General features: G+C 39.4%; 1 protein-coding gene across 1 annotated transcript in view; it reads left to right on the forward strand.

Annotated features, from left to right (window-relative positions):
- The first annotated feature begins 2,946 nt into the window (after positions 1–2,946).
- The window catches only part of LOC107752068 (gamma-aminobutyric acid receptor subunit pi-like), a 20,495-nt gene continuing 10,947 nt past the window's right edge, over positions 2,947–12,494 (forward strand). Inside the window, exon 1 of the mRNA XM_016567920.1 lies at positions 2,947–3,632. Within this exon, the coding sequence (XP_016423406.1) occupies positions 2,947–3,632 (686 nt within the window). The remainder of the gene's footprint in view (positions 3,633–12,494) is intronic.

Here is a 12,494-nt window from a genome sequence, read left to right on the forward strand (position 1 = left end):
GTATATATGTCCATGCCAGTCGAGCACCAGCTGTGGCAGGTGAAAGTATAGGGATGAAGAACTTGTTCTACTTTGTACCATCTGCTTCAAAAGTAGAACACTCAGTCTTACAAAACATAACAATAAAGCAAATTTAAGGAAAGCTGGCTTTTGGTTGAAAACTCTACACCCTCTCACTGATGTAATTATGCAAATTACCAACTGCTTATTTTACCATTTGGAAATGCTCAGTGCTTTCTTTTTGGCCCATGTATATGGAGATTTTGTGACTGTTTTCTGCCCAGACAGCAATTTACAATTACTGACCTCTCCTAGGAAACTGAAATACACCTTAAAATATAAATTTAATTATTCTATAGAATATCATTCTCTGTATATGTATGTGTATATATATATATATATATATATATACTCTTCTGGGGCTGCAGTCACTACAGCTGTCCTCGTTTACATTTATTAATTTAGCAGATGCAAAGCAATTTACAAATGAAAAATGTCTGTCTCATAATATGCACCTCTGATATGAATATGAATATTATATTTAAAGCTGTCCTCTCCTCCATTATATTCCACAGTAAGCTGTTCAGTTATTTGATTTAAAATAAAAGTGGAAAATTCATTCAAAGGATATGACAAAGACATTTTTGTTGTTGTTGTTGTTTTTGGCCTAGATTTGGCCTACAGCCATACATAAAAAAGGATGTAGTCAGACAGATGAGACCACAATCAATGAAACAAAACAAAACAAAACAGCAACAAAACAAAACAAACACAAAATAAAAGTCAGTCTACAAAGACATCAATCTGTTTCACACAGGTGCACATTGCCTCTGCTCTGTGAGGGGGGATTTGTTACGGCAACAGGTCAGTAATTACTGATTATCACAAATGTACATTTGTGTTTGACTAATTTGCTTTGTGTTGACTTATTTTGCTAGATCTATGCTCAATATCCATTCATCAACCACACTGTTTCCTGCAGCCTTGGGGCAGAATTATTGCTCAACAGTATAATGTGATTAAAATCTATAAATCTTCTGTTACACCTGCTGCCTGTTGTTTGGCACACACCTGTCCTTCAAACAGAATCTGCCAAAACAATGTGTTCGAGATGCTTCTGCTATATTCCAGGAACAGATTTTATGACCAGTCAATAACAGTCAGTATTGGATCCATTTACTGACTTCCAAGAAAACTACAAAGTTGTAGTCCTGACTTGTCTTTTTAATTATCTTAGATAAATAACAATTATGGGGTGGAAAAAAACATGACGATCCTATTAATTTTCAACATCATGTTTTTTGAATGTGCCTTGGAATTTTAAAATATTAAGAATATACAATGGGACATGAATAGTTATCCAGGGGTCAGCAACTAGTCCACAGTGTTACTACAGAGGGTCCGACATTTACTGTTATTTAAAATATCCAAGATTTAACTAATTTTTGTTAAAAAAAGCTAAAAAGCTCAAATTCAGATTGTTCCTCCCACATTTAAATGTATTATGTGCTATAAAATTAAAATGTTTTATACAAGTATGACTCATCATACGTGAACATAAACAATGTTTTTTTCAGTAAGTTTGGGGTCAGTAAGAATTTTTAAAAAATAAATTAATACTTATATTCAGCAAGGATGCATTAAATTGATTAAAAGTGACAGCAGAAACATTGATAATGTTACACAAGATAGCTTTCAAATAAATGCACAACTGTTTTTAACACTGATAATGTTTCTTGAGCACCAAATGAGCATATTAGAATGATTTCTGAAGGATCATGTGACACTGAAGACTGGAGTAATGACTGCTGAAAATTCAGCTTTGCCATTACAGGAATAAATTAAATTTTAAAACATATTCAAACATAAAACAGTTATTTTAAATTGTAATAATATTTCACAATATTGCTGTTATTACTGTATTTTTGACTAAATAAATGCAGCCTGTGTGAGTGTAATAGACTTCTTTCACAAACATTACAAAAACAAAAACCTTGACAACCCTAAACTTTTGGAAGGTAGTGTAAATATATTAATAGCTTAAAATGCAGTTCCCTTTCATATGGTCACAGAGGGTCTAGCAGAACCGCTGATTAATGTTTGGGCATTACATGGGTAACTGTAGGGGGCTAAACAGACCTACTATTTAAAGCATATTAAATAGTATTAGCCACAAACCTCTCCCATTGCATTGACACACTTATAGGAGGGAACTCCTGATACTGAAACTGAAGCCTGATTTGTTCATGTTTGTGTTGCTGCAATGGCGCTTCAACTCGCCAAAAGTGGGGTAGCCGACTATATAAGTCGGCTCTGAGCGAATTTTTCTCCTCCAGCGATGAAGATCATCTCGCTGACTTTGCAAGCAAGAAGCCGAAGAAGGAAGAAGCTCAGCTCCGCCTGCTGTTTGCCGCCGTAAAGGTGCCCCCTGCATGATGCAGATGGGCGCACTGAGTGCGTCGCCTGTCTGGGCTGCGCGAGGCTGCGCTCACTGAGATGGCATGCTCTCACTGCCAGAGCATGAGTCTCGCCCTTCTCCGCTCGTGGATCACCTTCTTTAACGAAACAGCGGAGCAGCTGGGTTTTAACACTGGGCTTGAGTGAACTCACACCAGCGCAGCCCCTGCGTGCTTCACCCTCCCCCCAAAGCTTTGATTCGCCGATGTGCTTCGCATGTCAGGATCAGCACCCCTCGTCGGCTGCGAGCAGCTTGATTTCTTTTAGCACATCTGAGGAGGAAGCTCCCGTGGATGACTCCATGTCATTAATAGCTTCGGATCCTGAAGAGTGGCCCCGTGAAACCCCGCCTCTGATGCAGACAACACGGCCCAGTGTGGACAGCAAGCTGATCCACGTTCTATCAAGGCCTCCTTGATGAGTGGTACCTGAAGGGATGCCGTCAACATTCCTCTCGCCAATGGCCCGCTCCGTTCCTGCTGGAAGTTCATGAGGAACTCACCAGGACGTGGCGCACCCCCTACTCAGCCCGTGTTAATCCCTCTACTTCCACCGCTCTCACCACTGTTGACGGGGCTGCAGAAAAGAGGTTATCGAAAGCTCCCCCCTCTGGAAGAGGTGATCACTGCGCATCTGTGCCCTTCATCGGCCCAGGGGCTGAAAGCCCATGCAGTGCATCCATCTAAGCCCTGCAGGACTACCTCAGCCCTAGCAAACAGGGCTTATTCCGCAGTTGGCCAGACTGGCTCAGTGCTTCACAAGATGGCGGTGCTTCAAGTGTTCCAGTCCAAACTTCTCCGCACCATGGACGAGTCCAGCCAGAGTTCTGATGCCTTTAGAGAACTGCGCACAGCGACTGACCTGGCTCTGCGCACTACTAAGGCCACTGCGCAGGCGAACGGCAAGGCGATGGCCAATTTGGTGGTGCTGGAGTGCCACCTTTGGCTGAATTTGACAGAGATCAGGGACTCTGACAAGGTCGCCTTCTTACACTCGCCTATCTCTCCTAAGGTACTCTTTGGCCCTACCATGGATGGGCCACCTCAGCCTAAACCTGAGCCTGGGCCCCGGATGGTGAAACGCTACCCGTTTCCGAAGCACCAAGGTCCCCGACCCAGAGTGACGTTGAGCCTCAGAAGCCGTCCTGATCTGAATGCAGAGAGGAAGAGGAGAGGGTCAATTCTCGCTGAGGCCGGAACTCCCTCAAAGAAAGTTTGCGCTCGCTCCCCATCCCTCCACTTAACACTGAGCGAAGGAAGATCCATTCAAGTTGGGCCCGTCCTTCTCACTCAGTGCGTGCCCAAGCAAACTTCCGCTGTGATAGCGGACCAACATACTCAAAAGAGCATTTCTCTTCTCCTCATTACCATGAATGTCAGTTCCCCGTCCCCCTGCCGCAAACTTCCATTCGGAAAACTAGAATCACTTGCCATCTAGTCTCAGGCTAGGAAAGCTATGGAAACAGTTCCTCTAGTGAACAGAGAGTCAGGATTTTACAGATGCTACTTCCTCGTTCCCAAGAAAGATGGCGGGGTCAGACCCATTCTCGATCTCAGACATCTGAACTGCTAGCTTATGAGACGGCCGTTCAAGATGTTAACTTTGAAACAGATCCTCGCGCAAGTATGTCCCGAGGACTGGTTTCTTTCAGTGGATCTGAAAGATGCTTACTTTCACATCCAGATAGCCCCCCATCACAGACTGTTCTTGAGATTCACATTCAAGGGAGTGGCCTATCAGTACACAGTCCTGCCATTCGGACTGTCCCTGGCCCCGAAAAAAAAAAACCTTCCTGCTGGCCTTAAAAAGGCACAATGTCCTGGTCCGTTCGGACAACATGACGGTGGTAGCCTTTATCAATCACCAAGGTGGTCCCAGGTCACGCTCCCTTCACAGGTTGGCTCGACACCTTCTATGGGCATAAGGCAAACTCCTGTCACTGAGAGCAGTTCATGTGCCGGGCAAACTGAACCAGGGGGCAGACATGCTGTCCAGGGACAAGGTAGCTCCAGGGGAATGGAGACTACATCTCCAAATGGTTTAAATTATTTGGTCTGTCTTTGGGAGGGCAGAGGTGGACCTCTTTGCCTCAGAAGACAACTTTCACTGTCCAATCAACTTTTTGAGACAATGAGATGCCCTGGCCCACAATTGGCCCAGCACTCACCTGTACGCCTTCCCCGCGGTTGCCCTGCTTCCTCAGGTCATTAGACGGGTCAGGCAAGTCAGATGCTCAGTCCTCCTGGTGGCCCCACTCTGGAGGAATCAGATGTGGTTCCCCGAGTTGATTCAGCTGCTATCGGTAGCCCCTTGGCCGATACCACTGAGGGAGGACCTTCTCTCGCAAGCAACGGGCATGATTTGGCATCCCCAGCCAGAGCTGTGGAACCTTCATGTTTGGCCCCTCGACGGGAGTCTTTGCAGCTCCCCGCGAGTGTAACTAATACCATTTTGGAGGCTAGAGCTCAGTCTACAAGACATCTTTAATCTTCTCTGACTGGTGTGCAGCACGGAACAAGGACTCGTCCTCTTGTGGCATGTCCCACATCCTTTCTACAAGAGCTGCTGGATAAGGGGCACACCCCTTCCACGCTCAAAGTGTATGTGGCAGCTATCACGGTGAATAATTCTTTCATGGCTGGCCAATCAGTTGGCAGAAACAACTTAGTTGTTAAGAATCTGAGGGGAGCTCGGAGATTGAATCTGCCTCGCCCTTATACTGTGCCAACATGGGACTTGTCTAAAAGTCCTCAGGGCCCTACGGGGCCATCCCTTTAAGCCGCTCCAGTTAGCCAACTTGCAGCCCCTGTCACTTAAGACGTTTACCTTCACCAGGTTTTATAACTTGGATGTCTCTGCACTGCAGGCACGGATTTTGTCCACTTAATATCAGGCTTCAGTATTAGAGTAAACAGGAGTTCCCCCGGCATAAGCGTGTCAACGCAATGGTCGTTCCCTTACATTAGTAACTTTACCGAGGTTACATTAGTAACCAAAGCTTTTTCTATTAAAAAAAGAAAAAAAGAAGCCCCATCATGGGCTTAAACATTTTACCATCAATTTACCATGGTATAGCCATTGTACTGTTTTGTAAGGGTTATCACTCTTAGCCTTAGGATTTAGTCAAATCCTGATAACAAATATGCTTATTCATTCTTTAAGCCATAACATTAAAGCTGATGAATCCTTAGAACAACCAAAAATAGGGTAAAATTCATAGTATGACTTTGCAGTGTTAGTGTGGGAGAGGGTTATGTCAAGGATGAGATTAAATTGGGTGCATTCCAGCTAGTTCTGTGCAGTGTTGATAGCGTAAACTCTAAACAGACATGAACAAATACATCACGACAATGACGTGTTTCGGGGGAAGGGGCAGATGAACTGAAATCGAACTGTTAAAAGGTGATGACAGAACTGATAAGCTTCAAGCTTTATGGCTGTTGATTTTTCTGTGTTAATACATTGTATTTAAATGAGGGGCACTGGATGAGACTAACCCCCCTAAAGGGCAATGTACCCTGCTGCCAACTACTACAACGCCAAAACCAAAACAGCAACCACGCGCTGCACTGTTATTAGCTAAACAGTATTGACTGATTAGCAATGTTTAGTAAACTCAACGTGAAGATGTCAGGCAGAGAGATGAAGCTCTGATTCACTGAATCAGGCAGAAGAAAAGACCATCCAGTTCCAGGTTACTGTTGCGTGTAAATAGTCTTACACACTTCAGACGCATGCTATGACGAGACAAAGGATAAAGATGCCGTCCTTGAATTATTGGAGCTCATAAGCACAGCTAACCTTCTCTTACAAAGTCACATTAATGTACTTTGACCTAATTAATTTGAATGCCACTTAAATACTCATTTCTGCTTGGTCTATCTCTCTTTCTCTTTCTCTCTCTCTCACTCAGACACACACACACACACTATGCCAATTAAATACTCATTTACTCATTTAATTACTCTCTCTCTCTCTCTCTCTCTCTCTCACACACACACACACACACACAATTATATTTAAAATATTACAACATCTAAAGATTGGAACATGCAAAAGTTTTATAAAAACATAGGACAAGTATTTTATTAATGTATTTAATAAAAATAAAATTGACTTCTAAAGATTTGAACATGCAAAAGCTTTTTAAAACACATAGGACAAGTATTTTAATTAATGTATTTAATAAAAATAGAAAAGTTTTGAAAAAATTAACATTATGAAGACTAGACATTAATTATATAACATAATTAATATAATAATATAATTTCAAAATTCAGTTTAAATTGTACATATTTGATTCAGTTCAACTGCTTTGATTCAAACTGAATCGTTGTTCCATGAATTTACCCAGACAATGATTCTAAGAAAGACAAGCAATCCATATAATCTGAACACTGACTAAATCAGGAAAAAAACAATAGTCTGTTAAAACACACATGCCAAGAAAAGGTACAATTTTATTCCTCTTGGTCCTTAAAGGAAAAGAAGTCCGATTTATGAGAGGGGAAAGAAGCCATTATCCATTGATTGCATTCAACAAGATGTTCATCAAGAGGAAGAAAAATGTAAACAGAAGACAACAATTATTCCACATCTGTGGTCCAAATTCCATCCCAACATGAAAGCATCCATTCTTTTGGATTGTTCCAAATGAAACTAGCCTCTGTATATATCTGAGGAGCACCGTGCTCTAAATGAACTGACATGTACCAGGGCTTATATAGAATATTTAGTGAAAATAGTGTTGAGAGACAACAAACACTTTAGTGTAATGGACTGTTCTGTGTTATTTCCCCCTAAAATATTTGACATGTCAACATGACAAAAACAAAACTCCATGAGTGTTAAGAGGCATTTGGCCCCAACTCTGCTGGCTGCTGGTTTCAAACATCATGGCTGTTTATTAGTTTCAACAGCTAACAGCTGAGATGTTTCATAAGCAAATACAATGTCCCACAGATGCATCACCACATCCTTGAGTATCAGGCTTATGGCTGATGTTGGAACTTCAACCCCTGATATTCATCTAATCATCTGATCTGATCTTTGCAGCTGGTTTGAAGTGAAACATACAGCAAGCCAGTGCGATATCCTCGTTGTATGTCTGCTGCCGCTGGCCTTTTTTGTGGAATCAATATTCTCTGGATAAAGTCAATGATATTAAGATTCATTGGACCATAATGTGTTTGTAGATCTGGAATTTAAACCTCTTTGCATGAATTTTAATTAAATTAACCTATGAAGCCATCAGGAGAATATCGAATAAGAGGGATAAACTTAATCAGCCAGTTTGTTATTTAACAAAGTATTGTATGTGAAAACCATCTGAATGGGAAAATACTAACCATTTATTGCTTTTACTACATAAAATGATCTAGAAAAATAGCTAAAAATGTAGAACATATCAATGGAAATATAATTTTACTCTTAATAGACACCTTCTTATGTCTTCACCCATGCCTGTTGACCTTTAAATTATCTAACGTCATGAGTCCAGAAGCATGTATGCACTGATGCATGCTGATCAGGCTGGTATCCTCAGTGCACTTACTTAGCCTAAGGTAAGATGTGCCCCCCCATGCCTCCACAGTGGGACTGAAAAGGACTTTCCTATGGAAATAGTGCTTCTCCTACTGGAGATGTCAAGCAGATGCATGCTGCACTCATGATGGTGATTTACAATAGATATGCAATGTGACTGGAAATAAAGATAAATAAATTTAAAAAAAACAGATTTGTATGCACAGCAACTAATATGACTAATTTTATTGTATATTATTTATATGACTACTAATCTTTCATTTCTCATACAGTAGATGAGTATATGGATATATTAATAAAAAATAAGCAAAAAAATGCATCCGTATTTGAGGGTTTAGAATTCATGCGACAACAAATCTGCACATTAATTAAACTATGATATCATTGGCTTTTAACAAGAGCAATTTTGCAAATCCCAAATATATTATATGATTGAATAACATTGCTAAGTCAAAAATAGGGGGTCGTAACAAAGCCAAGACCACACTACAAGCCCTAAGGAGGCAATACACTGCCTCATTATACTGATATGGAGTTTTGCAACGACATTAGTCATTAGTCATCATGGGTAATGCAACATAAACCATTACAAATGGAAAGGATTTGCTAGGAACTGAAAGTACAAGAGAGAGACCCAGAGAATTGCAGTATTTCACCAGGGAGAAAATAATAGATTAAACTGTCAACAAAACGGATGAGATTATGTTCTTTTAACCTTGACTTGAGGTTGTCAGGCTACTGTCTCTTACTCCAGTGACCTGGCCTGCATACAGCCTAAGGGATAGGAACAGCTAGTATGTAGAGAATACAGATGTGTATACAGGGCAGAAAAACAAGTAAATGAAGCGAGGGAGGGGGGTGGGGTGTAGAAAGTGCATTTGTATGCAGGTGGTTGCACTGCTTAAAAAAAGAATAACAGATTATAAACACATAATTGGGTGAATAAGTAATTAATTAATAAGTAATTTAGAAGATTGCAAGGAAAAACAAAGAAAGCCCAGTATATAAATATATAATATATATACAAAGGCATCATTCATTTGTTATAAATATATACACATATTTATTTTTTTGTGGTATATGATTTTATGTAATATATTCTATATAATGGGCTTCCTATACGTGTGTATTTATCGCTCTCTATATTAAACTGATATTGCTAATAGGAGAAAAAACTGCAGTTCATTTGCATGTTTTGAAATGTAAGCTTTTCTCTGTGTCGGTCAATTAAATTGTTCACTGGAGAGAAACATAAATGAGCTATACTGTGCAGGCATCTCCCATGCAGCACTAATGAAGGTGTCAATAGTGTGCCCAAGGTAGAGATCTGTTGCACTCATCCTTTTCCAGCTGCTTAACATCACACACTACCAGCGCACTGGTACTGAAATCCCACAGCCCTCATTTCCTCACCTTTTTATTTACCAGTGTTTTATTCATTTCATTCTCTCTAGGCACATTCCTTTTCCTTTGGCATTGCTAGGAACTATGACATTATTCAACATGTCATTTAGCCAACTGTCTGCTCTAAAAGCAAGTCATATGTCTGAAGATGTTTTAAGAGTTTAGTGTGTGTGTGTGTGTGTGTGTGTGTGTTTGCAATCCTTTTAGGTTGCATATGCAGGCACATAACAGAAATAAAAGAAGAAATGTTATGAGTAAAGACAAGGAAATGATAATGGAGAAAAACTTCTCAGGGGTAATGAGTAAAATGTCCAGTGGACATGTCCAGAGATTAATTTTAAATAAGGGAAGAGGTTGTTTGGTTACACTGATGCAAAATCCCACTTGCCTCTCGTCAGTAAATGTGGATATGGGGGTGGTCTCTTCATCATCTTCCCTGATGAATCCTGATTGGCCAGTTCAGTTCTTGGTCACCCTGCAGAGATTTGAGTGCCGTTAATTACGGTTTATTGTTTATTTATTCAGGATATGTGTCACTTATTATAAAAGGAAAGAAAAGAGTCAGGTCCACAATTGAAATGGACATCTAAATATAAAATATTTACTAAATCCTCACCCTCCCTCAGCCATCTCTCAGCAAAAGTCTGTTCTTACAAAATTCCAGTGAATGTAAGCAGATTACTAACCTCTAGATTATCACATTTAATTTATTTTTCCCTTTGAAACACTGCAGATCATAAGATAAAATGGTCAAAAAAATCACACAGCTGATGATCTGACAGTTTTTAATACAAGAAATATACTATGAACTCCATTTGGTTCAGCGCCCACAGGGGTGAGCCTGGCATAGACCAAGTCCCGCTAATGCCTATATAGGCATTGTCTGCATAGGTTGGCATGCAGACAAGAAATGCTCTCTTCTTTCACTGAAAACTGACCACTGGAGTACATCCCGCCCATGAGAGGGTAAATGAGAGCAACCGAGTAATAAAAAATAGAGAAAGAGAGAGAGTGGGAACATAGAGCGAGGGAGACAGACACAGAATCTGCACATCCTCACAGCCAGCACACCTTTACCGTGCACAACTGGACTAAAGACTGAACTGAGAAAGTAAAAAAGGTGAGTACAGCAAACTGTGCATGAGTCGGTGAGAATTTAAAGTCTGTGATGAAAGCGGACAGAAAGATACAATAATGGTTCTTAGGATTCTTAATAAGAACCATTTTCCTGGCTATAAGATTTTTTTTTTAAGATTATAGGTTCTTAAGATCAGAATATTGGTTTCCGTGTTCTTTAAAAAGCATCAGTACATATTGTAGATGATTTTCTAAAGAACTATTGAATGAGAATTTATTGGTGCAACTTAAAGGAATAGTTCCTTTATGTCATTGTCACTCATATCATTCCAAACCTGTATGACTTTCTATCCTCTATGGAACATAAAAGAAAATGTCACAGTGTTTTTTTTTTAATAACGGACGCTAATAGTCACCAGAACTGTTTGATTTCCACCATTCTTTAAAATATCTTCTTTTGTGTTTTAAAGAAGAAAGTCATACATATTTGTAAATAAATGAAGGTGAGAAAATGATGCCAGATTTTTTATTTTAGAGTGAACTGTCCCTTTAAAAAATTCTTCTATGACATCAGGCTGTAACCTTTTTGGGTCTTATTGGAGCCTTTATTTTTTAGAGTGTAGGACAAGATAAAGAAAATAGAAAGACCTGTGCATGTATTAAGGCTGGCTGAGCTGATATATTATAGCAACCTGCATGTAAATGGCAAGCTGGAGTGAATGTAAGTCATGTGATGACAAATGAGGTCATGAGGCACGTATGAAGTCATTTCAATTTTCGCTCTCATGTATGAGCTGCACTGCCACACAGATCTGTAATTATAAAACTGTCTGAGTGATACTAAATGGATGGGGAGGAGACCATTACAAGACCGGGCCGGATGTGAAGGTGTTCTCAAAAATGGAAAGAGGACAGATGAAGGTAACATAAATTGGTAACACTTTAGAATAATGGTCCGTTGTTAACAAATAACTATGCAGGAAGTAATAGGTAGTACTACATTAACACTTAACTTAATACTATTAACTAATAGAGAAGCAAGATTAACTAAGCAGTAAGTAGTAGCAAATTTAGACAAAGGTAGTTCCTTATTAGATATTTGATAATTATTAAATAAAAATATCCTCATTGAGAACTACTTCTGAACCATGACCAGTTAATAAAGAATAACCAATTAATTACTAATCACAACAGAAACGTCTTAAAAGTGAACAATTGGGTTCTTTGTGGAAACTAATTTATGAATATGATATCCCCCAAATAAGTCGGCTACAGGTTGAAATTGTGACTACTACTCTTACCAAAGGATGGATGTTCAAACTTAAACATAGAATAATAATAAAAATAATTCATTTAAAAATGTTAATAAATTAACAAAGTGATTGAATTAGTTCACAATTATGAGCTCTAGTTTGTGTCAGTTCAGTATGTCTCCAACTCCAAAATACCTATACCTTTAGTGACAGTAGGCTGGGGAGGACTTTTCTTGAATATAAATAATGATGTTCTCTTGACAAAAACAATTCACATCCTTAATGAAGGCATCGACTGCATTTATATTGTGTTAAGCACAAAACCGCATATTCCAGATTACAGTGTCTGGTAAAATATCACTAGTGCCTCACACAAATGTATGTGTCAGATATAAAATATGTTAAATAACTTATTAAATTACTTAGTAATTACTGAGTGGTTAAGGTGTTTTTCACTTTAAAATAATGGTCCAGATCACTAGTAGTTCCTGCAGGCTGACAAGGTAACGCTTGAGTAATTAGTGAGAGGCTAATGTATTTTTCACTTTAAAGCTAAAGTGCTACTAAGGAACTACTAGTGATCTGGACCATTATTTTAAAGTGAAAAACACGTTAACCCCTCAGTAAATTAATAAGTTATTTAATTTTAAAAAAATGATCTCTATGAAGAATTTCAGTCAGGTTTCAGGCCCCACCATAGCACAGAAACTGCACTTGTTAAAATTACAAATGACTTGCTTCTTGCGTCAGACCAAGGCT

Source organism: Sinocyclocheilus rhinocerous, unplaced genomic scaffold, assembly GCF_001515625.1.
Source record: "Sinocyclocheilus rhinocerous isolate Xijiao unplaced genomic scaffold, SAMN03320098_v1.1 scaffold662, whole genome shotgun sequence".
NCBI classification, from domain to species: domain Eukaryota; kingdom Metazoa; phylum Chordata; class Actinopteri; order Cypriniformes; family Cyprinidae; genus Sinocyclocheilus; species Sinocyclocheilus rhinocerous.